Raw genomic sequence first — 27,887 nt, 5'->3', positions numbered from 1 at the left:
AGCTCCAGGCTCTTTCATCCAAACCTCCTTTCCTTTCTGTCCATCTGGACAAGGTTGTGTTGCGGACTAGACCCTTTTTCCTGCCCAAGGTTGTCACGGCCTTCCAAGTCGGGCAGTCTATCACCTTGCCCACCTTCTTTCCGCCTCCGCATCCCGCAAAGGAGGAAGAGTGGCTCCACCGTCTGGACCCAAAACGTGCGCTCTCATTTTCAATCTGGATCGCACACACCAGTTCCGGGTGGATGACCAACTCTTTGTTGGTTACGTGGTCGCTAAGAAGGGAAGGGCGGTACACAAGCGGACCATCTCTCGGTGGGTCGTCTTGTGTAATAATAATAATAATAATACCAGTATTTATAAAGCGCGAACAGCTGCCTCAACTAGGAGGCGTCCCGGCGCTATGAGGGCTTAGCAAGAAAGCTATCTGGGAGTCTGCAGCCTAGAGAGGCACTGAGAACAGCCACGACTTAAGCTGTCTCCTAAAACTTGTTCCTGATTGGGCCTTTCGCAGCCCAGGAGGCAGGGAATTCCAGAGGCGGGTCACGTTGGCTGAAAAGGTCCGGCCGCCCAGTCTAGCCCTTTTGACTCGTGGCACACTCAGTAGCACCTGATCATTTGAGCGAAGGGAGCGGGACTGTGTATATCTAGGCAGACGGGCTCTCAAATAATTAGGACAGGTGCCGTAGAGGGTCCTATAGGCCAGAGTAAGGATTTTAAATTTTATTCTACTGGCGATCGGGAGCCAGTGTAAGGCCCGAAGATGGGGGGAGATGTGCTCTTTAAAGGGAATATGCTTAAGTAGCCTGGCTGCTGCATTTTGCACCGTTTGCAGCCTTTGAACCAAGTATTTCGGGAGACCGCTATACAGGCCGTTAGCATAATCCAATCTCGAAGTGATGGTGGCATGGATCACGGTTTTCCGGCAAGACTCAGGCAAAAGTTTCAGGACTGGACGGAGGTTCCTCATTTTGCTCAGGCAGCAGCCTGTGACCTGATGGATCTGGGGCACAAAGGAGAGATTTTCGTCCCACTTGACCCCCAGATTTTTTGCCCCCCGAGAGGGGGAAGGTGGAGTACCCATCTCAGTGGGCCACCAGAGCTCAGCTGGAGGGTGACTGCCTTTTCCAAAGAAGATCACTTCCGTTTTTCCCGGATTCAGTTTCAGCTTATTAGTATTCATCCAGGAAGCCACATCCTGAAGGCACCCCTTAAAGTTTGCAAAAGCCACATCTGTAACCTCCGAGTAGGGAAAAATCAATCAATCAATCAATCTGTATCAAGGCTTGTTACTCCTTGGCAAAGAAGGAACCTCCTATTGGGCTGGGAGCCCATTACACTCGGTCCACGGCGGCTACTACTGCCCTGGGTTGGGGAGTCCCCTTGCAGGACATTTGTCAGGCAGCTACGTGGGCCTCGCTGCACACGTTTGCAAGACACTACTGCCTGGACAGCCAAGTCCGGAGGGATGGCTTCTTTGGCCGTTTCGTCCTCCAGGACTTTCTGGTGTGATTATTGGTTGGCAGACCCACCACCGGGGTTGGTATTGCTGGGGTATCTATTCTAAGGTGAGGAATCTAATACTAACCTGTTTCTTTCAGATGAACAAGTTACTTACCTTCGGTAACGATATATCTGTAAGAAACAGTAGTTAGTATTAGATTCCTTACCGCCCCACCCATCCTCCCCATTCTGCGAACCGATATCTAGGGTTAAGGTCACCCCCTTTCAGGGCCCTAGTTTCAATGGCACCAGTGTTGGTTTTTAACATGGCTCTGTGCTTCTGGCGCGGAAAAGCTGTGTCTAAGAACTGACGTCAGCACGCGGAGGCGGCGTCTAAGTACTCTGACGATGTCATCACGGCGCCGACGACGGACACGGAGCCGCAGACGACGCCTACCGACGCGCAAGGGTGCTGCTACGCAAAAATTTCCGGATCCAGTCTGACGCCTGGGGATATTCTAAGGTAAGGAATCTAATGCTAACTACTGTTTCTTACAGACATATCGTTACCGGAGGTAAGTAACTTGTTCATCTGAAAGAAACACGTTAGTATTAGATTCCTTACCTTAGAATATCCCCAGGCGTCAGTCTGGATCCAGAAACTTTTGCGTAGCAGTACCCCTGCGCGTCGGTAGGCGTAGTCTGCAGGCGTCCCCTGCGGCTCCGCGTCCGTCGTTGGCGTCGTGCGCCGTGATGACGTCGCTGGAGTATATAGACGCCGCCTCCGCGCGCTGACGTCAGTTCTTCTTTTTTCCGCGCCAGTAAGGGCAGATCCGAAGAGCAGTACTCCGCTCTTTTGACCAAGTTTTGTTAACTCCTTATATCTTTTTGGTGCCGGTAGGATGCCCGGTTTCAAGAATTGTGACGGTTGTGACCGCACGATGTCGGTCACGGACCATCATCGACTCTGCCTCCGGTGCCTGGGCCCTGACCACGACGTGGACGCCTGCGTCGATTGCCGGGCTCTGACTAATAAGGCTAGACGGGAGCGGTCCCGCAAGCTACTCGAGCTCCGGGTGTCGGCCCCGCGTCAAGAGCGGTCCCGGTCCGGCCGGAGGTCCAGGGAGCGTTCGAGGGAGCGGTCGCGGAGCCGTGCCGAGCGCTCCGGAAGTCGTCACCATTCGTCGGGTTCCTCAGGTAAGAAACACAAGAAGTCGGGGCGTCGTCATCGTACCCCCGACTCCCCCCGACGCTCGCGCGAAGCGGCCGGGGGTTCGGGTGACCCCACCCCCGCGGCTCCGCGAGAGTCGCCGGCGCGGCCTGCTCCATACCCTCCGGTCCCTGGGCTAGGTGCGACGCCTGAGGAGATTGAGGCGTTCCTCATGGCCATGAGGGCGCTCACTTCTCCGACGGGGCCTTCGGCGCCTTCGGGCCCAGTGCTACCGTCTGGGGGCCCAAGCGGTTCGGGTGTCCCTGCCTCGGCGCCATCGAGTGCTCCGGCCCCGGTGCCGCCGACGGCTCCGACCCCGGCGCCGCAGGGGCCTTCGGGGTCGACACCGGCTGGTCTACCGGCCTCTCCGGCGCCGATTCCATCGGGGTTACCCCTGGCGCCGTCCCCGCGCGGCGCTGGTTCTCCTGTGCCAGCTCCGGGCGGCGTCGTCCCCATACCCTCCCCGAATCCGGACGCGGAGTCGGACCGGCGTCGCGTTTGACGCCTGGCTCGACGCCGATGGGGCCTGTGAACCCCGAGGAGCCGGTCTACATTGTTGACTCCGAATATGGAGATGATGTAGAGTACGGAGAGGGTTGGGAGGGGTCTGAGGACCCTCTGTCCCGTGAGTGTCAGTACGACGTGGACTGGTCAGGTGACTTGGGTGATGCCAGTGGTCTGGACGACTCTCCTAACCCTGGCTTTGTCTCGCCTCCTACCGTGGCATCGAAGGAGGGGGCTGCTTATTCAGTGGTTTTGATGAGGGCTGCCAAGGCTTTACACCTTGAGCTCCCCGTCGCGGCCGTGAGGCCTAACATCCTCACTGAGGTCTTCAAACCGCAGTCATGCCCACAGGAGCCACTGCTGCCGTTTAACGAAGCCTTGTCGGACGTTCTTTTGGGCACGTGGTCCAGGCCCTCTTCAGGTTCGCCTGTTGATAGGAACGTGGCCAGACGCCACCGTCCGTGTCCGGACGACCCCAAGTTCCTGTCCACCCATCCCACCCCTGAGAGTCTGGTGATCCAGGCCTCGACTTCCCAGACCGCATTCCCGTCGGCCCCGCCCGACCGGGAATCTAAGAGGTACGACCAGTATGGCAAGAAGGTCTTCTCGTCCCTGAGTTTGGGACTGCGGTCTTGCAACACCGCTTGCCTCTTGGGCCGCTACACCCACTCTGTGTGGGATACGGTCGCGGAACTGCTGCCAGAATGCCCCATGGAGGTGCGGGCGAAGCTCGGCAAGGCTGTGGCTGAGGGCCGAGACGCAGCAAAATATTCCATACGGTGTGGTCTTGATACGACCGACTCGCTGGGCAGAGCGATGTCCACGACGGTGGCGATTTGTCGCCACGCCTGGCTGAGATCCGCCAACTTTTCGGCAGATGTCCAGAATGCCTTGATGGACATGCCGTTTGATGGCTGTCGCCTGTTTGGTGACAAGGCGGACCACGCGCTGGAGCGCTTCAAGGACTCCAGGGTCACGGCCAAGTCCTTGGGTCTCTCGACCCAGCGCCAGCAAACGGGTTCGTTTCGCTCCTTTCGTGGCCAAGGAAGGGGCGTCCCCACACGTGCTGCCAGCCACGTGCCGCAACAATCTTATCAACGCGGTGGCGGCCGTGGAAACCGCCGTGGAGGCGGTCGGGGTCAACGGCGAGGTCAGGCCACACCTCCCCCCGCAGCATCAGCCTCCAAATCCTCCTAGTCCGTGCTTTCAGGCCCATGCGACGCCAGTGGGTGGCAGGGTTCGCCATCACCACGCCCGCTGGCGCGCAATCACATCGGACAGGTGGGTGCTGCAACTCGTCCGAAGGGGCTACTCCCTCCCCTTCGAGACCAATCCTCCAGCCATGCCACCGCAGAACCACCGTGTGTCGGGGGACCACTTGACACTTCTGCAGGAGGAAGTTACGGCCCTCTTGGCCAAGGGGGCCATCAAGCGCGTTCCTGGGCCAGAAGTAGGGCGTGGTTGCTATTCCCACTACTTTCTGGTGCCCAAGAAGGACAAAGGGGGCCTACGTCCTATCTTGGATCTACAGAACGTCAACGGCTTCCTCCGGAAGGAGAAGTTCAAGATGTTGACATTAGCTCAGGTCTTGGCTGCTCTAGACCCACAAGACTGGATGGTAGCGTTGGACTTGCAGGATGCGTATTTTCACATCCCCGTCCTGCCGGCCCACCGGCGTTACCTGCGGTTCACGGTAGGCCAGGAGCACTTTCAGTTTATTGTGCTCCCCTTCGGCCTTACCAGCGCCCCACGGGTGTTCACAAAGGTGATGGCGGTGGTCGCAGCCCATCTGCGCAGGTTAGGGGTTTCAGTCTTCCCCTACCTAGACGACTGGTTGTTGAAGGCGGGCTCGCCCCAGACAGTCGTCCACCACCTTCAGATGACGGCAGACCTCTTGCACGAGCTGGGGTTCTCCATCAATGTGCCGAAATCACACCTGTGTCCCTCTCAAAAGCTCCTTTTCATCGGAGCAGATCGGGACTCGGCGCAGTTTCGGGTTTATCCTCCGGAACGGCGGGTCCGGGATATACAGGCTTTGAGTCCCATCTTTCAGCCGCTATCCCGGGTTTCGGTCAGGTTGACGCTGCGGCTGCTGGGGCTGATGGCTTCCTGCATCCTTCTGGTGCATCACGCCCGGTGGCGGATGCGGGCTCTGCAGTGGGACCTGAAGTTTCAGTGGGCCCAGCATCAGGGCAACTTGTCCGACCACGTCTTGATCTCGGAGGGCATTGCGAGACAACTGCAGTGGTGGCTTACGGACCGCGATTGGGTCAGAGGCAGATCCCTCTCCCTTTCCCAACCGGAGCACGTTGTCGTGACGGACGCGTCCCTCCAGGGCTGGGGAGGCCACTTGGGAGAGGCGGAGATCAGAGGCATCTGGTCTCCGGCGGAGTCCCGGCTCCATATCAACCTGTTGGAGCTACGGGTGATTCGTCTAGCACTGAAGGCATTCCTCCCCTTTGTCAACGGGAGTGTGGTGCAGGTGTTCACGGACAACACCACCGCCATGTGGTACTGCAACAAGCAGGGCGGGGTGGGGTCGTGGACCCTTTGCCAGGAGGCTCTGCGTCTCTGGCAATGGCTGGAACGTCACGGCGTGACTCTGACGGTTCAACACCTGGCAGGTTCTCTGAACGCCAGGGCGGACGAACTCAGCCATCGGTGCTCGATGGATCACGAATGGCGTCTGAACTCGGACGTGGCGCAAGGCCTCTTTCTGCAATGGGGAGAGCCTTGGTTAGATCTATTCGCCACAGAAGAGAACGCGCAATGTCATCAGTTCTGCGCGTTGGAGTTTCCAAGACGGCACTCGCACGGCGACGCCTTTCGGCGCGAGTGGAGTTGCGGTCTGTTATACGCCTTTCCGCCTATACCACTTCTGCCCAGAGTGCTGAAGAAGATCAGGCGCGACCAGGCCCAAGTCATCCTTGTGGCTCCGGACTGGGCTCGAAGGTACTGGTATCCCGAGCTCCTCAGCATGTCAGTCGGTACCCCGATCCGCCTGCCCCTTCAGGAGGACCTTCTGTTGCAGCAGCAGGGGACGGTCTTCTACCCGAACCTGTCCAGCCTCCACCTCCATGCGTGGAGATTGAGCGGCGGCAGTTGAGGCCATTTGACTTGCCTCCTGAAGTCTGTGATGTGATTCTGACAGCCAGGCGTCCCTCCACAAAGTCGGTATACACCTGTCGGTGGAACAGATTTGTGGCATGGTGCACAGCAAAGGCTGTGGACCCTCTTTCTGCCCCTCTTTCCGAGGTTCTTCTTTTTCTTCTCTCTCTTGCCCAGCAGGGCTCTGCTCTGGGCACTATCAAGGGCTACCTTTCGGCCCTTTCAGCCTTTCTAAGGCTTCCTGATCAGCCTTCTTTGTTCAAGTCCCCTGTTGTAACGAGATTCTTGAAGGGCATCACACACATGTATCCTCCTGTTCCGTTTGTGATGCCTCAGTGGGACTTGAACCTGGTTCTAACCTTTTTGATGTGTGCTCCCTTTGAGCTACTTCATTCCTGTCCTCTCCGTCTCTTGACTTTGAAAACGGCCTTCCTGGTTGCCATCACCTCTGCCAGGAGAGTGAGTGAGCTCCAGGCTCTTTCTGTCAAACCTCCTTTCTTGTCCATTCATCCAGACAAGGTGGTTCTAAGGACTAGACCTTCTTTCCTGCCCAAAGTAGTTTCTGCTTTTCACATCGGGCAGTCCATCACCCTCCCCTCCTTCTTCCCGCCTCCGCATCCTTCAAAGGATGAAGAGCGGCTCCATCGTCTGGACCCAAAACGTGCGCTTTCATTTTACATGGATCGCACACGCCAGTTCCGGGTGGATGACCAACTGTTTGTTGGCTACGTGGGTGCGAAGAAGGGACGGGCGGTACATAAACGGACCATCTCTCGGTGGGTAGTTCTGTGCATCAAAGCGTGCTACTCTTTGGCTCGGAAGGAGCCTCCTGTTGGGCTGAGGGCCCATTCCACTCGGGCCACGGCGGCTACTACTGCCCTGGGCCGGGGAGTCCCCTTGCAGGACATTTGCCAGGCGGCTACGTGGGCCTCGCTGCACACCTTCGCGAGGCACTACTGCCTGGACAGTCAAGTCCGGAGGGATGGCTTCTTTGGCCGTTCTGTCCTCCAGGACTTTCTGGTGTAGGAATGTATTGGTTCGCAGACCCACCACCGGGGTTGGTATTGCTGGGGTATCTATTCTAAGGTAAGGAATCTAATACTAACGTGTTTCTTTCAGATGAACAAGTTACTTAACTTCGGTAACGATATATCTGTAAGAAACATTAGTTAGTATTAGATTCCTTACCGACCCACCCATCCTCCCCGTTCTGCGAACTGATACCTAGGGTTAAGGACAATCCCTTTCAGGGCCCTAGTTTCAAATGGCACCAGTGTTGGTTCTCACATGGCTCTGCGTGTTCTGGCGCGGAAAAGCTGTGTGCTAAGAACTGACGTCAGCGCGCGGAGGCGGCGTCTATATAGTCCAGCGACGTCATCACAGCGCACGACGCCAACGACGGACGCGGAGCCGCAGGGGACGCCTGCAGGCGACGCCTACCGACGCGCAGGGGTACTGCTACGCAAAAGTTTCCGGATCCAGACTGACGCCTGGGGATATTCTAAGGTAAGGAATCTAATGCTAACTAATGTTTCTTACAGATATATCGTTACCGAAAGTAAGTAACTTGTTCGTCTGGACCCAAAACGTGCGCTTTTGTTCTATCTAGATCGCACACGCCAGTTCCGGGTGGATGACCAACTCTTGGTTGGTTACGTGGGTGCTAAGAAAGGACGGGCGGTGCACAAACGGACCATCTCTCGGTGGATCCTCTTGTGTATCAAGGCTTGTTACTCCTTGGCGAAGAAGGGACCTCCTGTTGGGCTGAGGGCCCATTCCACTCGGGCCACGGCGGCTACCACTGCCTTGGGCCGGGGAGTCCCATTGCAGGACATCTGTCGGGCAGCTACGTGGTTCTTGCTGCACACGTTTGCAAGACACTACTGCCTGGACAGCCAAGTCCGGAGGGATGGCTTCTTTGGCCGTTCCGTCCTCCAGGACTTTCTGGTATGATCATTGGTTCGCTAACCCACCACCGGGGTTGGTATTGCTGGGGTATCTATTCTAAGGTAAGGAATCTAATACTAAGCTGTTTCTTTCAGATGAACAAGTTACTTACCTTCGGTAACGATATATCTGTAAGAAACAGTAGTTAGGATTAGATTCCTTACCGCCCCACCCATCCTCCCCGTTCTGCGAACCAATATCTAGGGTTAAGGTCTTCCCCTTTCAGGGCCCTAGTTTCAATGGCACCAGTGTGGGTTTTTAACATGGCTCTGCGTTTCTGGCGCGGAAAAGCTGTGTATAAGAACGGACGTCAGCTCGCGGAGGCGGCGTCTAAGTACTCCGATGACATCATCACGGCGCCAAGACGCAGACGACGGACGCGAAGCCGCGGACAACACCTAGCGATGCGCATGGGTACTGCTACGCAAAAATTTCCGGATCCAGTCTGATGCCTGGGGATATTCTAACTACTGTTTCTTACAGATATATAGTTACCGAAAGTAAGTAACTTGTTCATTGAGCTCAATGGGTTTTTCTACATAAATGCAGTTGATTACCTTAAGGATTACTTTTCTAACCACAGGACTGGATCCTGGATAAGTCCCGGGACATAAGCTGCAAACAGTCAAGTAAAAACGTTTTGGTTATAGTTGTGATTTTTAAAGAATATAAATGTATTTTCAAAGTTGACAAACTTTTCAGTGAAAACCCACCAATGTTATCCTATGGGAGGAAATTCAAGTCACAGGTAAAGTACGTTCTCGTTACTTTTGTAATACAGTACCAGACTCCTAAGTTAAGCACTGGGATCTTGACCTAACACAGTTAAGTAATTACGTTATAGAAGTTGGTACGATGTTTAAGGAATATTTCTAGTTTGCAAAAAATCGACACTTAGAAAAAATTTCAGAGAAAAACAGTCAATGGTTTCCTATGTAAGAAAATTCGAGTTACTGGTAAGTACAGTTAGGATTACTTTTGCGGTTCAGTACTGGGCTAAAAGGTACAGTACTGGCTTCTCTCCTGATCACAGGTGAGTATTTCGGAATTCGTTATTCGGCTGATTTTAGATTAATATTTTAAAGTTTCAAAACTCCACACAGAAGAAATTTCAAGTGAAAACCAGTCAATGTTAACCTATGAAAGGAAAGTGAGTTATTGGCTTTTAGGTAAATAATCGACTGGAAGAGTTAAGGTTATGTGCATAGATAGACTCCGGGGTCTCCCAGAGTCTAAAAGGTACAGTTGTTACACCCTCAGCGGCACAGGGGCAACCGGGTGCAGAGAGAGTAGGCCCAATGCAATCCTATGGAGGGTAGGGGGCCTGTGGTTGGTGGCTGCAAGCAGGCTACGCAGCTGTGGGAGCTGAGCTCCTGGTAACTTACTCAGGGCAAGTGGGGAAGTAGAGTAGGGTAGTAGTTGCACTTCCAGCGGCACTCGGCGGCTGGGTGCAGGGTGCTTTTGAGCCGTCGGGCGCTCAATGTTATCCAATAGGAAAGTTAAAAAGTGAACAAAGGCTCTGGAACAACCACCACTTCGAGAGGTAAGTTGGGATCTTGGAGAGGAGGTTGGTACCCCAAAGGAAGACGCAGGGGGCCGTGGGGCGCCGGGTGCAGGGGTGTCTTTTGGCGTCAGGAAATCTTACCCTCAGCTGGTCGTGGTTGGAGGGGTCCCTGGTTCTAAGGCTGCAGGCGTTGTCTGGGTCATCGAGGAGGGTCTTTAGGCACTGGACTTTGGGTCCCAGTCGCCGGGGGGACGTCCTCGTGGTCTTGGATCACTTAGGCACAGGCCTGGCTTGGCGGGTGCAGAGTGTGCTGGATTTGCGGTTCCTGGCTGGCACCAGGGGTATTGCTGGTTGAGCAGATCCGAATGCTTGTGGGAGTCCCAGTCTGTTGGAAGGTTCAAGGCAGTTTAGTCCTCCGGGGTTGTCGAGGTTGCTGTCCGCAGGAGACGCTGGAGTTTCGCAGGAGCAGGTTCAAGGATTAACAGGCCTGTAGGGTTCTGGGACCTACGTGTTAGCAGCTACACGGCAGGTCTTCTTGTTTCTTGTTGTTGTAATCAGGATCTGAGGAAGGAAGCTTCAGGATGCCCCTAAATACTAAATTTAGGGGCGTTACAGGTACGGCAGGGGCAGGGTCCAATGGGTCCCTGCCCTGGGGTGGGTGTACCCCCTAGCCTGCTCCTCTCCTTGGGGGGGGGAGCAGGAGCCTATCTGTGATTGGGCAGGGCTCCCCATTCTCAAGATGGCTAGAGCCCGGATTCGTGCTTCACCTCGCCTCTCCCACCTGAGGGGTGGGCTTGGCATAGGCTGGCACACCCCCTTTCCTCACTTAGGGTTTCCCTCTGTTCTTCCCGCCAGTGTGGGAGCCAGAACCGGTGGGGGCCAGTTGCTGAGTACTGCAAGTGGCCTGGAGAAGCTCACAAAGGCGATATGTCTTTGAAGCTTCCCCTGCCCATCCTGGGGGAGGAGGCCTGGCACCTCATCCCATGATGTGCATTGTTTCAGGCCCCCGAGAGCGGCAGGCTCTCGACCCAGGGGTCCAGAAACATGTCTGGTGGTGGAAGCCTCAGCAGCCACACAGTTCGAACACTGGGAGTTGGTTAGGTTTCAGGGGGCTACTCTAAGATGCCCTCTGTCGTGCATTTTACATTAAATCCCACACTAGCATCATTGCGGGTTTAATGTGCTGAGAAGTTTGATATTAAACTTCCCAGTCTTCAGTGAAGCCATCATGGTGCTGCGGAGTTCGCAATGACGACCTCCCAGCACCATATACTCTTAATGGCAGCACTGCACTTAGTGTCCAGGAATGGCCCTGGGTACTGTAGGGGCACAGGGCTCATGCACCAGTGCCCACACCACTGGCATAAGGCACCCAGCTAGAGGGGTGACTGATGGATGCCAGGACTGTGAGCTTGTGGGCATGGCACACAGGGATGTGTGCCATGTTGACTCTCTGTTTAGTTCTGTACTTAGACACTCAGCCTGCACAGGCAGTGTGTGGGTGTCAGGGTACAGGGCCCCTAAAGCTGGCACAATAAGTGCTGCAGCCCTTAGGGGTCTTCTCTGGTCACCATGCCCTGGCTACATAGGGTACCATTTACTAGGGACTGACAGGTGGCCAGAGATACACAGTTTTAGGGAAGGAACACAGGCCCTGTTTACCTGGTTGGCAGGAGCCCAGGGCACACTCAGTCAAAGCACATCAGCAATTCAGCAAAAATTCTGGGCCACCCATAAAGGCTATCTTTCAGCCATTTCGGCCTTTCTTTGCCTTCCTGATCAGCCTTTTCTTTTCAAGACCCCTATTGTGAACAGATTTCTGAATGGCATTACTCATCTCTGTCCTCCTTATCCTTTCGTAATGCCCCAGTGGGACTTGAATCTTGTCCTTACATATCTTGTGTGCTCCCTATGAGCCACTACATAATTGTCCTATACCTCTTCTTACTTTGTAAACTGCTATCCTGCTTGCCATCACCTCTGCTCGCAGGGTGAGTGAGCTTCGGGCTCTGTTTTCCAAACCTCCCTTTCTTGCTGTCCATCCAGACAAAGTGGTCCTTTGTACTAGGCCTTCTTTTCTGCCCAAAGTGGTTTCCTCTTTCCACATAGTCCAGACCATCACATTGCTCACCTTCTTCCCGCCTTTGCACCCTTCCAAAGAGGAGGAGACTCCATTGTCTGGACCCAAAACATGCGCTGTCCTTCTACCTTGACCCCACTAAAGACTTCCGGATGGATGATCAACTCTTTGTGGGTTATGTGTGCACCAAGAAAGGTCAAGCAGTGCACAAACGTACCATCTCTCGAGTTGTCTTATGCATTAAGATCTGCTAATCTTTGGCAAAAAAGGAAGCCCTAGTAGGACTACTTGCCCACTCTACCAGGGAGACGGCAGCCACTACTGCCTTGGGACGTGGAGTTCCATTGGTTTACATCTGCCACCCGGCCACGTGGGCATCCCTACACACGTTCACAAAACATTACTGCCTGGACATTACTGATGAACAAGTTACTTACCTTTTGTGAATATGTATCTGTAAGAGACTTAGGTAGTTATGGATTCCTTACCGCCCTACTCATCTTCCCCGTTCTGTGAATTGACTTCCAGGGATAGGGACTCCCTTCCAAGGCCCTAGTTGTGTGCACCAGTGGTCAGTGTCTTGCATGGCTTTGTGCTTCTGGTGTGGAAAGTCGTGTCCGAACTGACGTCAGCGCTCAGGGGTGGCGTCTAAGTAGACACTGCAACGTCATCCCGGCCAATACGACGTTGACCTCGAATGTGGAGTCGACCAATACCACCTACCGACACGCAGAGGTACTGCTACGAAATAATTTCTCCTGTTCCAGTCAGTCGCCTGGCGGCAATTCTAACGTGAGGAATCTATAGCTACCTATGTCTCTTACAAATACATTGTTACCGAAGGTAAGTAACTTGTTCTTTTTCAATATATTCCAGGCAAAGCTTAAAGTTATGTTTCCAAAGACATTTGCTATAAAGTACTAGCTAGTGGTACTTTTTTGCATCCGTCTTCCTCTCCTGACTCAATGGATTGTCCCTTCAACCTACCTTTCACTATTCCCCGAATCAGAGCCTTTTTGCTCCCCTCTATTCTCTATCCCTTCCTACCTCACCTGAATTTAGTTGACTCTTTTGAAGTCTTCTTTTATTTCAACTCCTTTATTTTGGTGATCCTCTTTACCCTCTCATGGCCACTCTTACGTATTTCAAGTGACAATGCTACGGGTCTCCATTGCACACTGATTGTGATATGTTTTCACCCTCATTGTACATATTTTGTTTTATATCTCCTCCACTCGTGTATTCATGGTGCTAGTATGTATTTCTGATCTCCCATCATGTTTTTTTTTGTTACATCCACTTCCTGTTTAATTTTGTCCTTGTTTTGTTAATTGCATCAAGTCCCTCAGTGCTTTTTCACACTATATAAAGTTGCAAAAAAAACTAGACGTCCTGGGTAGATCAGCAGAACATATATGCCATCTAAATTCTCGACTTTCATCCCATAAAGGATTGTACAATATGTTTCATAGTGCTATACAGGAACTCTGGCATAGGGAGGGAGTGCTCCTGAGAGTAAAGAACATGTGTAGGCTGTATGCCTTCATGTTAAACCTGCCCAAGCTGAGTGAGGGAGCCATCACGTACCTCATCTATCTGAAAGAAACACGTAGTGATAGATTCCTTATCTTAGAATTACCCCCAAGCGTGAGACTGAATCTGGAAAGTTTTCATCAGCAGTACCCCTGCGCGTCGGAAGGTAGCGTTGCACGTCTTCGCGTCCGTAATTGACATTGTGGTTGGCGAGATGACGTTGCGGCAGCTACTTAGACACCACCCTCACTCGCTGAAGTCAGTTCTTTCTTTTTCCGCACCAGCAAGTGCAGAAGAGCATGTACCCCCAGTCACTTTTTGACTGAGTTTTTCTAGGCCTTTTACCTCATTTCTTCTGAGTAGATCGACTCCTGATGTTGTAGGGATGCCCAGTTTTAAGAACTGCGGGGACTGTCACCGCATGATGTCGGTGACGGAGCCGCACCGCGTGTGTCGCTACTGCCTGGGCGCGACCACGACTCTATGGCACCGAAGACTTTGCAGGAGCTGTCATGAAAGTTGCTGGCAGTTGGCTCCGCACCGCTCAAGATCGCGGTCCTGTGGGAGGTCGAGGGACCGGTCATGGAGCCGTCACCATCGCTCGTATGGATTTAAGTCTTCGCACTCTGGGTCAGGGAGTCGAAGCATTCCAAAATGAAGTCGAAGAAGCGTTGTTGCTCTACCATTTCCCCCTCGCCCGTTGCTGCTGAGGGTGGTGCCACCACCACGGCTCTGGCGGAGCCTGCGACGTCGCCGCCAGCCTACCCACCCTTTCTGGGTCCGTTGGTGACGCCTGCTCAGGTGCAAGAGTTTCTTGCTGCCCTGGCCTGACTCTTTGGGCCATTTGGCCCTGCAGGTGCGCCTTCGGGCCTGGGTCCTGCCCTTCCGTTGTCTGTGGCTTCGGCCCCGGCGCCGCAGGACCACCCTGGATCTGGGCTTGGATCCTGGGAGACATGGTTGACTTCTTAACGCCCACACTGATGTCAACCCCACACTCCGGCACCACCTCCAACATCATCCGGTACTAACGCCAACGTCGACCCCAGTTTCAGCCGTGCACCGGATGCGGCACCGGATCGGCGTCGCTCGTCGACTGTTCCGACGCCGATGGGGCCTTTCTACCCCTACGTCTGTCGGTCCTTATTTTCAGCCTGTTTCACAGACTTCGGAGAAAGGGGAGGACTGGGAGTGGTCTGAGGACTAGGATCCGGACTGGGCAGAGGACTTGGGGGATGCCAGTGGTCTCAACACCTCACCTGACCTTGGCAGTCAGTCTTCTCTTTATGTGGTTACGGAGGAGGGAGCAAGTTACGCAGTGGTGTTGTGTTCGGTGCCCAGGCCCTCCACCTCGAACTCCCTACAGTGGCTATCAAGACTAACCTCCTGACAGAAGTGCTTCAGTTGGCGGCAACCTCTTCGGAGCCCTTTCTGCCTTTTAATGACACGCTTTCAGACATTTCTTTTGGGCACTTGGTCCAGGCCCAACACAGGGGCTCCTGTGGACAGGAACGTGGCTGACTCCATCGCCCGGCTCTGGGAGACCCCCTCTTCCTCTCCCAACACCCTACTCCTGAGAGCCTGGTTGTCCAAGCCTCTGCTTCCCAGAGCTCATTCCCTTCTGCACCTCCAGATAGGAAATCCAAGAAGCTGGAGCAGCTTGGCAAGAAGCTATTTTCACCTACCAGTTTAGGGCTGCAGTCGGTGAACACCGAATGTCTCTTGGGACGTTACTCCCACTCTGTGTGGGATACGGTTGCGCAGTTGTTGTCCGGAGGAGGCCCGGACAATACTCTCCCAAGCTATAGCAGCTGGGAGAGATGCAGCTAAGTTTACCATTCATTGTGGGCTTGACACCGCTGACTTGCTGGGCAGGACGATTTCCATGACGGTGGTGCTCCGGCCTCACGCCTGGTTGAGGACAACTGGCTTCTCAGGGGAAGTCCAGAACACTCAGATGGACATGCCCTTTGATGGCATTCGCCTTTTTGGCCATGAATCAGATAGTGCATTGGAATGCTTTAGGGACTCGCGGGCTAGGGCGAAGTTCTTGGACCTGTCGGCCATTCAGCCTCCTCCATCTTCTGCTTTTCGCTCCTTTCGCGGCAGCCAAGGGGTGCCCCAACACGTTCCTTTCAGAGCCACAGGCCCTCATAACAACAATCTCAGCGCGGCCGAGGACGTGGGAACTGCCGAGGCGGTTCTGGGGGCCAGCGAGCGGGTCAGTCAACCGCCACTCCCACAGCATCCACTTCCAAGCCTTGCTAGTCCGTCTTTTCAGGCCCATCAGACGACAGTGGACGGCGCAAGATTCGCCATCATCTCCCCCACTGGCGCAACATCATATCGAACAAGTAGTTACTGCAAATAGTCCAAAGGGGCTACTCCCTCCCTTTTGAGACAACCCCTCCAGCCATGCCACCTCATGCCACCTCAATACCACTGCATGTAGGGGGACCTTCTTGCTCTTCTTCAGCAGGAAGTCGAGGCCATCTTTGCCAAGGTGGCCATCGAGCGCGTTCCTGGGCCAGAAGTAGTTTGTGGTTGTTATTCCCCCTTCTTTCTGGTCCCCAAGAAGGACAGGTGCCTGCATCCCATCTTGGACCACAGGAACATCAACCGCTTCCTCAGGAAGGAGAAGTTCAAGATGTTGACGCTAGCTCAGGTCTTGTCTGCCCTCGACCCTGGACTCTGGATTGTAGTGTTTGACTTGCAGGACACATATTTTCACATCCCCATTCTGCCGGCCCGCCGGTTCACGGTAGACCACAAGCACTTTCAGTTTACTGTGCTCCCCTTCGGCCTTACCAGTACCCCTCAGGTGTTCACGAAGGTGATTGCGGTGGCCGCAGCTCATCTGGGCAGATCAGGGTTTCCAGTCTTTCCCTACCTCAACAACTGGTTGTTGAAGGCAGGCTCGCCCCAAGCAGTCCTCTCCCACCTCCAGACTACGGCCGACCTCCTGCATTTGCTGGGCTTCTCCATCAATGTGCCGAAATTGCACCTGGTTCCCTCTCAGAAGCTCCTCTTCATCCAAGCGTTTCTGGACTTGGAGCAGTTTCTGGTTTATCCTCCTGAGCAGCGAGTCCGGGATATTCAGGCTATGATTCCGATCTTTCAGCCTCAATCATGGGTTGCGGTCAGGATGACTCTCCGGCCCGATGGCCTCCTGCATCCTGCTAGTGGATCACGCCAGATGGCATATCAATCAAACAGGACATTTGTTAAGCACGCTACATACCCGTGAGGGTCTCAAGGCGCTGGGGGTGGGGGGGAGGTACTGCTACTGATCGAAGAGCCAGGTCTTGAAAAGTCTTCTGAAGGCCAGTAGATATTGGGTCTGCCGTAGGTTGGTGGGAGGGTGTTCCAGGTCTTGGCGGCAAGGTGGGAGAAGGATCTGCCACTGGCGGTCGTTCTTCGGATGCGGGGGACTTTGGCGAGGGCGAGGCCGCCGAAGTGGAGCTTGCGGGTAGGGGTGTAGAAGCTGAGTCGTCTGTTGAGGTACGCTGGGCCGGCGTTTTGGAGGGCCATGTGTGCGTGGATGAGGAGCTTGAAGGTTATCCTCTTGTTGACGGGTAGCCAGTGTAGGTCTCTCAGGTGGGGTGTGGTGTGGCTGCGGCGGGGGATGTCGAGGATCCGTCGCGCCGAGACATTCTGGATGCGTTGCAACCGTCTCAGGAGCTTGGTTGACGTTCCTACGTAGAGGGCGTTTCCGTAGTCCAGCCTGCTGGTGACGAGGGTCTGGGTGACTGTTCTTCGTGCTTGGGTTGGGATCCACTTGAAGATCCTGCTGAGCATTCGGAGGGTGTTGAAGCAGGAAGAGGAGACCGCGTTGACCTGTTTAGACATGGAGAGGGTAGAGTTGAGGATGACCCCCAGGTTGCGTGCGTGGTCGGTGGGTGTCGGGGCTGTTCCCAGTGATATTGACCACCAGGAGTCATCCCAGGATGAAGGGGTGGAGCCGAGGATGAGGAACTCCGTCTTTTCCGAGTTCAGCTTCAGTCGGCTGTTCTTCATCCATTCGGCGATGGCCTTCATTCCTTTGTGGAGGTTGGTTTTGGCGGTGTGAGGGTCTTTGGTGAGGGAGATGATCAGCTGGCTGTTGTCGGCGGGCTCTGCAGTGGGACCTGAAGTTTCAGTGGGCACAGCATCAGGGCAACCTGTCAGATCAGGTCCAGATCTCAGAGGGTACTGCACAACAATTGCAGTGGTGGCTCACGAATCGCTATTAGGTCAATAGCAGACCCTCTCCCTTCCCCCTCCGGAGCACACTGTTGTGACGGACGAGTCCCTCCTAGGATGGGACAGCCACATGGGAGAGGTGGAGATCAGACGCCTCTGGTCTCGGCGGAGTCCAGGCTCCACATCAACCTTCTGGAGCTTTGGGCGATCCGACTTGCACTAAAGGCATTCCTTCCCTCTGTCCGGAGAAGAGTGGTGCAGGTGTTCACAGACAACACCACTGCTATGTGGTACTGCAACAAACAGGGCGGGTGGGGTCGTGGACCCTATGTCAGGAGGCTCCGTGCCTCTGGACATGGCTGGAACATCAGGGCATTTCCTTGGTGGTTCACCACCTGGCAGGTTCTCTGAACGCCAGGGCGGACAAACTAAGCCGCCGGTGCATGATGGATCACGAATAGCGTCTGAACTCGGACGTGGCGTAAGCTCTATTTCAGCAGTGGTGAGAGCCTTGGTTAGATCTATTCGCCACCGAAGAGAACTCTCAATGTCATCAGTTCTGCGCGTTGGAGTATCCGAGGCAGCACTCGCTAGGCAACGCTTTTCGTCATTAATGGAGTTGCAGTCTGTTGTATGCCTTTCCACCTATATCACTTCTGCCCAGAGTGCTGAAGAAGATCAAGCATGACTGGGCCCAATTCATTCTTGTGGCTCCGGACTAGGCTTGAAGAGGATGGTATCCCTAGCTACTCAACATGGCCATTGATCCCCTGATCCGACTGCCTCTTCTCGAGGATCTTCTGTTGCAGCACCAGGTAAAGGTCCTCCTCCCGGACCTGTCCAGCCTCCACCTCCTTGTGTGGGGATTGAGCTGCGGCAGTTGACTTCTTTTGAACTGCGTCCTGAAGTTTGTAATGTAATCTTGGCAGCCAGGCATCCCTCCATTAAGAAGGTGTTCGCCTGCAGGTGGAATACGTTTGTGGCATGGTGCACAACAAAGGCTGTGGATCCCCTTTCTGCCCCTCTTTCAGAGGTCCTTCTATTTCTACTTTCTTTGGCCCAGCAGGGTTGTGCTCTGGGCACTATAAAGGGCTACATTTCAGCCTTTTTACAGCTTCCAGATCAGCCTTCCCTTTTCAAGTCCCCTGTTGTAAATACATTCTTAAAAGGCATTACTCATCTTTTCCCTCCTGTTCCTTTCAAAATGCCTCAGTAGGACTTGAAACTGGTTCTGACACATCTAATGTGTGCTCCCTTTGAGCCACCTCACAACTGTCCTCGTCGTCTTCTCACTTTAAAGACTGCTTTCCTGGTTGCCATCACCTCTGCCAGAAGAGTGAGTGAGCTCCAGGCTCTTTCTTCTAAACCTCCTTTTCTCTCTGTCCATCCGGACAAAGTTGTTCCTGAGGACTCGTCCATCTTTTCTGCCAAAGGTTGTCACTGCCTTTCACATCGGGCAAACCATCACTTTGCCCACTTTCTTTCCGTCTCCGCATCCCTCAAAAGAGGAAGAGAGGTTCCACCGTCTGGACCCAAAACGTGCGCTCCCATTCTACCTGAACTGCACTCAACAGTTCTGGGTGGATGACCAGCTCTTTGTTGACTACATGGGTGCCAAGAAAGGTCGTGCACAAGTGGACCATCTCTTGGTGGGTCATTCTGTGCATAAAGGCTTGTTCTTCTTTGGCTAAAAAGGAGCCTCCGGGGGGGCTACGCACTCATTCTACTAGTAGCCAATACTGCTTTGGGATGAGCAGTTCCCTTGCAGGACATCTGTCTGGCAGCTACGTGGGCCTTGCTGCACACGTTTACCAAGCCTTACTGCCAGGACAGCCAAGTATGGAGAGACGGCTTCTTTGGCCGTTCTGTTCTCCAGGACTTTCTGGTGAGACCTTGGTTCCCAGACCCACCACTGGAGTTGCTATTGCTGGGGTATCTATTCTAAGGTACGGAATCTATCACTACGTGTTTCTTTCAGTTGCACAAGTTACTTACCTTCCGTAACAATACATCTGTAGGAAACATTAGTAGTGATAGATTCCTTACCGTCCCATCCATCCTCCCCATTCTGCAAATTGATTTCTAGGGTTAAGGTCATCCTTTTCAGTGCTCTAGTTTCAAACACCAGTGGTCAGTATCTTGCATGGCTCTGCGTTCCTGGCGCGGAATGTCGTGTACAGAACTGAAGTCAGCGCACGAGGGCGGCATCTAAGTAGCTGCTGTGACGTCATCTTGGCGACTACGAGGCCAACGACGGACGCTGAGCCGCACAATGCCTCCTTCTGACGCGCAGGGGTAGTGCTGTCGAAAACTTTCCGGATCCAGTCTGACGCCTGGGGGTAATTCTAAGGTAAGGAATCTTTCAATACTAATGTTTCCTACAGGTATATCATTACCGAAGGTAAGTAATTTGTGGGTTCGGTTGTGGCCAGGCCTGATCTCCCTCCCCAAACTCACCCCATCTCCTGGGGACTTCCAACCTTGCCTCACAACACAGGTGCTTTAGGTCAATTTTGAGGAGTTTGATTTTGTGCCATTCCACATTCAGGCGGTCAACATCAAGGCATTCAGTGTTGAGATACATGACATCAAGAGTGTTTCGAGCCTCCAGTTTGATGTTGTGGTACTCCTTTCTGTCAGAGTCCTTCTTGAAGTTGAAAGCCTCGACATCTATAGGTGGATCTCTCATGGCACTCCACACATCCAGCAAACGAGTTGGAACTTGGAAGAGAGAAATAAATATTGCCTCTTCTTCAAGTTAAAACCGTATACTGATCAGCTGCTGATCCTGGAAGCTAAATTGGCCTCCTGCTGATTGTCTTTCAAAATAGTTTTAATATTTTGTTGTATCACAAGAGCAGTCAATGACATTAGTATTATTACATTAGCAATTGGTTTTCTGTTCCCTTACGTATGTCCCATTTACCATAAGGACACTGTTCAATTCACTTGCAGAAACGGGTGTAATCATTTTTCACTGCTTTTTGCAGGCTTTTTGGGTCTTTGGGCATGAAAGTAGCCCTAAGATTCAGACTTCTGGTGCCATCTTGATACTCCTGTCTGTTGCCAGGTGAATTGTGATAAATAGTTATGAATGCTGCTTCCCAGTATTGAGTAATTCCAGCACAACCTATACCATGTGGAAATTGTCTGCATCTATCTCACTGCACGCATCAGTGCCTCTGGGGGAAAAACTGTTTATTCTTTTGGGCTTGATGTAAGCACTGTGTTATACAGAATTATAATCCAGAATATTGCATTCCAATGAACCGTAGGTGCAGGTAGTAATATATGTTTCCAGTCCATGTTGCTAATGGGTTTATCTATGTCTAGGGCCCATTTGTCTCTCCGACTTCTCGAACTATCCAGATTGGACATGGACTGTTGTATCAATGCCCTACATATTAATGTACGTTGACCTCTGGCTTGTATGCTAAATAATCCAGTCATGATTCTGTCTTCTCCACCTCTATAAATGACAAGAGGGGTGATTCTAGAAAGCCCAGACATAAGCTTGGTAGAGATGACAAACCTTCAATCAAATGGTTAATGAAGACACAACACTCTTGTCACTCAAGAGAAAGGAGATCAGAGAAAAAACTCAGGCCATGACCCAGAAGCTTCACTTTGTATAAGACCTGAAACAGAAATTCTTCTCGAGGTTGCATCACCTACTTTATACTACTTGTCCTCTGTCATACGACATGGTGTGTCTCCAGTTGGTGATGTGGGCAGCTTTTAGGATAAGAGGCTCAATAGTGCAGCCGAATTTCCTGTGTATGATGCCTCTATTATTGTTTCGGTATGCCTGCCCAAGCTTCAATACCTGCTGTCATTGAGTTTCCAGGACTAACTTCGTCACTCCATATTCCATAAAACCAGAGAAAGGTGCATGGAAAAGAAATATGGTAGCCAGATATATCTGTCATGGCCTTTCGATGAAACATATCCTGGCTCAGAATTGCATTTCCATCTTCTCACGCTCAACAAAAGATCAGGGATCTGCCTTTTTTAGAAACTTTACTATTCTGGAACTGCTGATTAGGAAATTCAGTGCAGGAAATGGAAACGGAATCAAGACCTTAAAGTCATTTGGCATGGAGCCCAGTTTCCCTCCATGCTCCTTACTTAAAAGGGCAACATTAGTTACAGTGACAAGAGCAACAACAACTTCTCAAAAGTGATTTGTTTCAAGGCAAAATGTGCCTAGAGGTAGGTGATCCTGTGCTGTCTGCAGGTAATTACTTCTCTATCCTGCCTGAACTGAACAGCACCCTGTTGTGGTGGAACACTTCTAAACATCTTCCTTCATTGTAAAGCATAACAAAAGACAATTTCACTCCCTTTTTAAGAAGGGTCCGGTGGAACACTTACTTAAGCTCCAAAGGACTAAAGCGATAAATACATTTATTCTTGCTAGTTCTCAGGAACAAAAGTCCATGTCTTCAGTGTCGCCTGATCCTAAACCTGGAATACGCCCACACATGGGTAAAGAGGGAAAAGTTCAGAATGTTACCTTGCTGTCGATTTGTTTTTTTTCTCTCCATCTTGAAGACTGGATGGTGTCAGTACACCTACAAATGTGATATTTCCGTAGGGAAACAACCTTTACAATGCGGAGTATGTCACAAATGTTGTTTTGCCATAGGCTTACCCACGCTTGCCGTACCCACTCATATGCGTGGTTAAAGGAATATACGCAGTCTAGATGCTGGAATGGGCAGGCCCAGGAACAGGAAGGATCAGGAGAGGACGCAGTGAGGTGAGTGGGATTCGGGCTGGGTTTTGGGGGGGAAGGGTGGAGTTTAGTTGTTAAGAGTTGGGTGGTAGTTGTCAGGGCTGAGGCGGGTCAGGTAGTTTTTAGGGCTCAAGGGTTGGGGGTAGTTTTTAGGTCTCAGGGAAAGGGTAGTTTTTAGGGCTTGGGGGTCGGGCAGTTTACAGGGCTCTGTGGGTTCTTTTCCAGGGTTTGGGGGCAAGGTAGTTTTTATGGCTGGGGAAAGTCTGGGTAGCTTTTAGGGCTTGGGGGAGGTCGGGAAGTTTTTAGGGCTCAGAGGGTCGGAGTAGGTTTTAGGGCTCAGAGGGAAGGGCTTGGGTGTGAACTGTACCACAAATATCCCTTTACCAGTCATACCCTTACCACGAAATTGCTTGGTAAAGGCATGCGTGGTAAAGGAATGCGTTGTTCAGACACATTCGTGGTTAGGGGAGCATTGTAGAGGCACGTGTAGTTTAGCCATGCGTGCCTCTATCATACAACCATTTCCATAACCATGAATGCTAGAATTACAGGAGGATCTTAAAATTTTGGATAGGGAGTTCTCTGTTCTGCTTGAAATTAGCTTCCCAGGTGTTCTCAAAGTGTACAATAGTGGTAGCTGCAGCTCTGAGAAGATGCATCTTTGTGTGTCCAGACAAAGCTTTTAGCAGTACCGCCTGTCAACCCTGTATCTTTTACTTGATTTGGGTTTCTTCCATATCGATTTTACAACTGGTCATGGTCATCTAGTACTTGGGGGAAGCACTGGGCACAGAGCTTGCAAACATGTTTTCTTCCGGGAACATATGACCGGCCAAATGATTGGAGATTGTTAGTGAAAACAAATTCAACTCCAACAACATAAACTCTCTTCTCTCCTGCACAGTATGACATTTTGCTTTTTTTTGGTTGAAAAACATCAGGCTGAAAGTTTGTCCTTTTCAGGGATGCCTAGAAGATCAATGGTATCCGACTATAGTCACCGATTAGAGAAGATTCATTATACAAGCAATACCAGTCACTCTCTCCTCACCACTACAAAACATATTCCAATGGTATGAGCCCACACGGACCCTTCGCTCTTCATCCACTAACCTTATCAGAATACCCAGAATCAGGAAAGCAACCCAGGGTCGCAGAGCCTTTAGTATAGCTGCAGCCCACCTCTGGAATAGCCTTCCAATTGCGATCAGGAAAACCAGTGAACTGCTGCCTTTCCGCAGAAAGGTCAAGACCTGGCTCTTCCCTAAAGTATAATCATCCTAGGAGCAATTTGTCATTCCTCCATCTTGCCCCTTGCTGTTCAGTTTCTCAGTCGCACCCTCTCCAAAGCGCCTGGATGCCCGTAGGGTTGCAGTGCGCCCTATAAATGGTGTAAATAAATACATAAATAAATTGTGCACCAAGAAGGACATGTGGCAAATAGTCCAACTTGCGAACATTTCTCCTTCAAAAGCATAATGAGAGATGAATCGATAGAGGGGTAGGGAGAAATCTGCAAGCTCTTCACTCAAGATAAGCAGTCTTCTTCAAAACAGCAATATCACTGCTTTTCTGAAGGAGGCCACTTACTGAGCCTCCTCAGCTTACTGTGCTAATATATACATGCTCTATGGGGCATTATCTAGCAAGATCTCGCTGACAGGCCTGACAGAATTTAGGGCCTCCCTGGCTCAAAATATTCAGAATGGCCATATTTCGACCAAATAAGTGATTTGTGCTGGCCTTAATACAGCTAATCTCTTGGGGCGCACAGTGTGCACCAGTCTGGTGATCCGTCACAATGCTTAGATGTGTTCCAAGGGGCTTCAAGTAATGTGCAGCCATCTCTTTTGGGTTTGCCTTTTAATGGATCCTGTCTCTTTGACAAAATAAAAATTGACATTTCAGTGACACATTTTGAAGAAAGCCGAGCTTTGGCACATTCTCTAGGCCTATTTTGTCAGTTTTTCCACCAGTGTTCCTTTCTGAGGCTATTCAAATGGATTGATGTACAGGCAGCACTAGGCTACTCTCCCCTCACAGCATTCGCCCCAGTTCTTTCAGGGACAGGATCCTGAAGACCCTGTGCAGGCCCACAAGTGTGCCATTATTCCCAGTCTTCCTGCCCTGCGACAACAGCCTTCAAGCAGCTTTCGCTTGCCTTCGCGGTGTGCATCTATCCAGTGGGAGGTAGGATCCAACGCTTTCTCATAGGAGGACAATCCATCCAACAAATGGGTTCTTCAGCTAGTTCAGCAGAGCTATGCCCTATTATTCATGTCCCACCCACCACAACTTCCTTGCACATCAGAGGGGCTCTAAGAAGCGTTGGCTCTACTTTCCAAATGAGCCATCAAGAAGGTCCGGACCTCTGAAATTGGGACTGCCTGTTACTACTTCTGGTTCTTCTCAGGATGAAGGCTTCCATCCTAGATCTTTGCCCTCTGAGTGCCTAACTGCATAAGAACAGATTCAAATTGCTTATGCTAGCTCAGTTTCTATCTGGCCTGAATTCAGGCGATTGAATGGTGGTCTTGGAGTGGCAGGAATGGCTATTTTCGTATACTCATCCTGCAGGTCAGGGTGACCCAAAAGCATTTTTAATTTGCCATGTTCATTAAAGTAATCGCTTTTGTCGTTGCCCATTTTCAAATGGTTATGAGTTAAAAGTTTTACCCTGTCACGAAGACTGGCGGTGGACTCACAACAGTTAATCAGGGTCCACCTCCAAATGACTCTAAAGTTCTTGACAACATTGGGGTGCTTGATCAATGTGCCGAAGTCGCACCCGACTCCTTTGCAGTGACTTTTTCATAAGAGCTATATTGAATGCAGTTCAGTTTGAGGCCTTCCCTCCATTGCAGCAAATCCAGGATGTTCAGTGTGAGAAAACTGGGTTTATTATATGGTGTGGTTTTGAGAACTCACCATTTAATACACTTACCAACCCCTTTAAGACAAGTAGGTTTTGTTTGTTAAACCCTCCAGTTTAAAGTGTGAAGTATTTAAACAGCACCAAAATTATTGAAGAAGAAATCAATGAGACACTCAAGAAATCCAACACCAATGTATCAATTTATAAAAATAGGCTGTGTTTTTAGACATCACAATGAAAATGATCCACCGGAGGGTTCTGGAGATATAGCAATTACAAGATATAGTAAATGTGCACTTTTTCACATAACTTCAAACAAGCAATGGCATTCTGAACAAATTTGATGGGCCCTAATATCAGAGCAAACTACAAAAAAAAGAAACAAAGAAAAAACAAAAGTAGTAGTCCAGGTTTTCTTGGACAAAGGAGCTTTTGAGAGGGTGCAACGGGACTGGCTGCTACTCCCGTTAATTTCTAGTTCCAAAGAAGGATTGAGATCTTGGTCTTATTTTAGATCTTTGTCCACTGAAATGTTTCCTCAAAAATGAAAAGTTCAAGATGCTCATTCTGGCCCAAGTTCTCTCTGATCTGGATCCGAGCAACTGGATGGTGGCATTGGATTTACAGGACACATTTTTATATTCCTATACTACAGTCCCACATGTGCTACCTGCAGTTTCAGGTGGGCCACGAGCACTTTAAATTTTAGGTGCTCCACTTTGGCTTACTAGTACACCTCCTGTGTTCACGAAAGTGATAGTGGTGCTCTGATAGAGACATCTAGCTGCAGATTCCTTACCTTTGAATTTCCAAGCGTCAGGCTGGATGAGGAAGATTTTTGATAGCAGTGCCCCTACACACCGATAGGTTGTGTCGGTCGACTCCGCATGACTTCATTGGCGTCTCGTTCATCATCGCCGTCTATATAGGCGCCTTCTCAAGGCGATTATGTCAGTTCTTTTATTTCTCTGAGAGTCAGCGCATATCTATCGAAGAGAGCTACTCCTGTCACTTTACGACAGACTTTTTTCAGCTTTTTGTTGAATCCTTTTGGGGTCTAGGATGTCCAGACACCAAATGTCCAGACCCCCAGGTCTTCTAGGGGGTTTGAAACCCCTAGAAGACTCAGGGGTTAAAATCGTGCGGCTCCTGTCACCGCGCCATATCGGTCAGAGACCACCATCTGGTGAGTCTGTTGCCTGGAGGGCAACCACGACCCAAAGTAGTGCTCCGACTGCCGGCCCAGAATGCCGAAGGCTTTGATGTAGCGGTCCCTAAAGCTAATCGTGGCCCGGTGTATGGTGGCACGGAGGTCTATTCCGAGCGTCTCCCCTGCCTCAAAGAGTCCAGGATATTTGGACTAGTATCCGGATATTTGAACCTTTTACCTAGTTCTGAATAAGAACTGCTTTGAAGGCTCTTAGCCTCCTGCATCCTCCTAGTGGACCACGCCAGGTGGCACACGTGGGCTATGCAAGGGGATCTGAGGCTTCAGTGGGCTCATCACCAAAGTACCTCTAAGATTCCATTCAGGTATTAGAGGAGACTGCAAAAAATCTGCAGAGCTGGCTGGAGGGCTGCAATTGGACAGGTGGCAGACCCCTTTGCCTGCACTACCAAACAGTTTGACAGATGCGTCATTGCTGGGTTGGGGAGGTCATCTGGCAGAGGGGAAGGTCTGAGGTCTCTGCTGTCCAGTGGAGACCCTCCACCACATCAGTGTATTGGATTTGGGGGCAATTCGCTTGGCACTAAAAGTTTTCCTTCCATTCATCAAGGACAAATTGGTGCAGATCCTCCCAGGCAACACCACCACTATGCATCAAGCAGGGTGGAGTGGGATCCTTTGCATCACCCTGGTTGTACAACACTTGCCAGGATCTTTAAATACCAGGGTGGATAAACTCAACCGGCATAAGCTAGACCATTTCCCTTTGTTGAACCTGAAAACATTAGAGGTTTTAGCATACCAAATAAGATCGGGCTCTCTGTGCGACCCTGCTCCTCCAGGCCCGCTGGTTTCGGCCAGCAAAACCATTTTCCCCACACTCATGGAGTTGCTGAACTCCTCCATCTTGAGTGGGTTGGTGCCCCTGGCATGGAAGCATGCCATGGTACGGGCCTTGCTGAAAAAACCTGCCCTTGATCCAGCTAACCCCAGCAACTATCGCCCGATATCCTTGCTCCCATGGGCAACTAAGATCCTCGAGAAACACGTCAACGCCATCCTGACTCAGTGTCTCGAGGAAAACCATCTCCTTGATGTCTCCCAGACGGGCTTTCGTCGTAAAAACGGGACAGAGACTGCCCTGCTAGCTGTGACGGAGGAGGCGAGGCGGATCTTGGATCGGGGGGGGGGGGGGGGGGGTCAGTGGTAGTGATCCTCCTCGATCTGAGTGCCGCTTTTGATACGGTTCATCATAAAATTCTTGTGAACCGTCTCGCCGACCTGGGTGTGTCCGCAGAAGCCCTGACTTGGTTCAAGTCTTTTCTAACCGATAGAACCTTTCAGGTCTTTGATGGCACATCCGTCTCGTCAAGCAGGCTTCTAGGGTGTGGAGTACCTCAGGGTTTTTCATTGAGCCCTATGCTCTTCAATGCATATATGAGACCGCTGGCTGGGATTGTTCGTCCGCATGGTATTAACTTCATTTCCTATGCGGATGACACCCAGCTAGTGGTTTCCCTTGTGCAGAAGAGTGGTCTCCATTCACTGCCTAATCTAGCAGTGTGCTTGGAAGAGGTTAAGAGCTGGATGATGAGCTCCTG

General features: G+C 51.6%; 1 protein-coding gene across 1 annotated transcript in view; it reads left to right on the top strand.

The window, feature by feature from the left end:
• The window catches only part of CHD2 (chromodomain helicase DNA binding protein 2), a 1,340,517-nt gene that overhangs the window by 1,098,788 nt on the left and 213,842 nt on the right, over positions 1-27,887 (top strand). Inside the window, exon 20 of the mRNA XM_086956769.1 lies at positions 20,496-20,575. Within this exon, the coding sequence (XP_086812895.1) occupies positions 20,496-20,575 (80 nt within the window). The remainder of the gene's footprint in view (positions 1-20,495; positions 20,576-27,887) is intronic.

The sequence above is a fragment of the Lissotriton vulgaris genome, chromosome 2_1 (assembly GCF_964263255.1).
Source record: "Lissotriton vulgaris chromosome 2_1, aLisVul1.2, whole genome shotgun sequence".
Taxonomy (NCBI): Eukaryota; Metazoa; Chordata; class Amphibia; order Caudata; family Salamandridae; genus Lissotriton; species Lissotriton vulgaris.
This window is presented reverse-complemented; position numbering and strand designations above follow the sequence as displayed.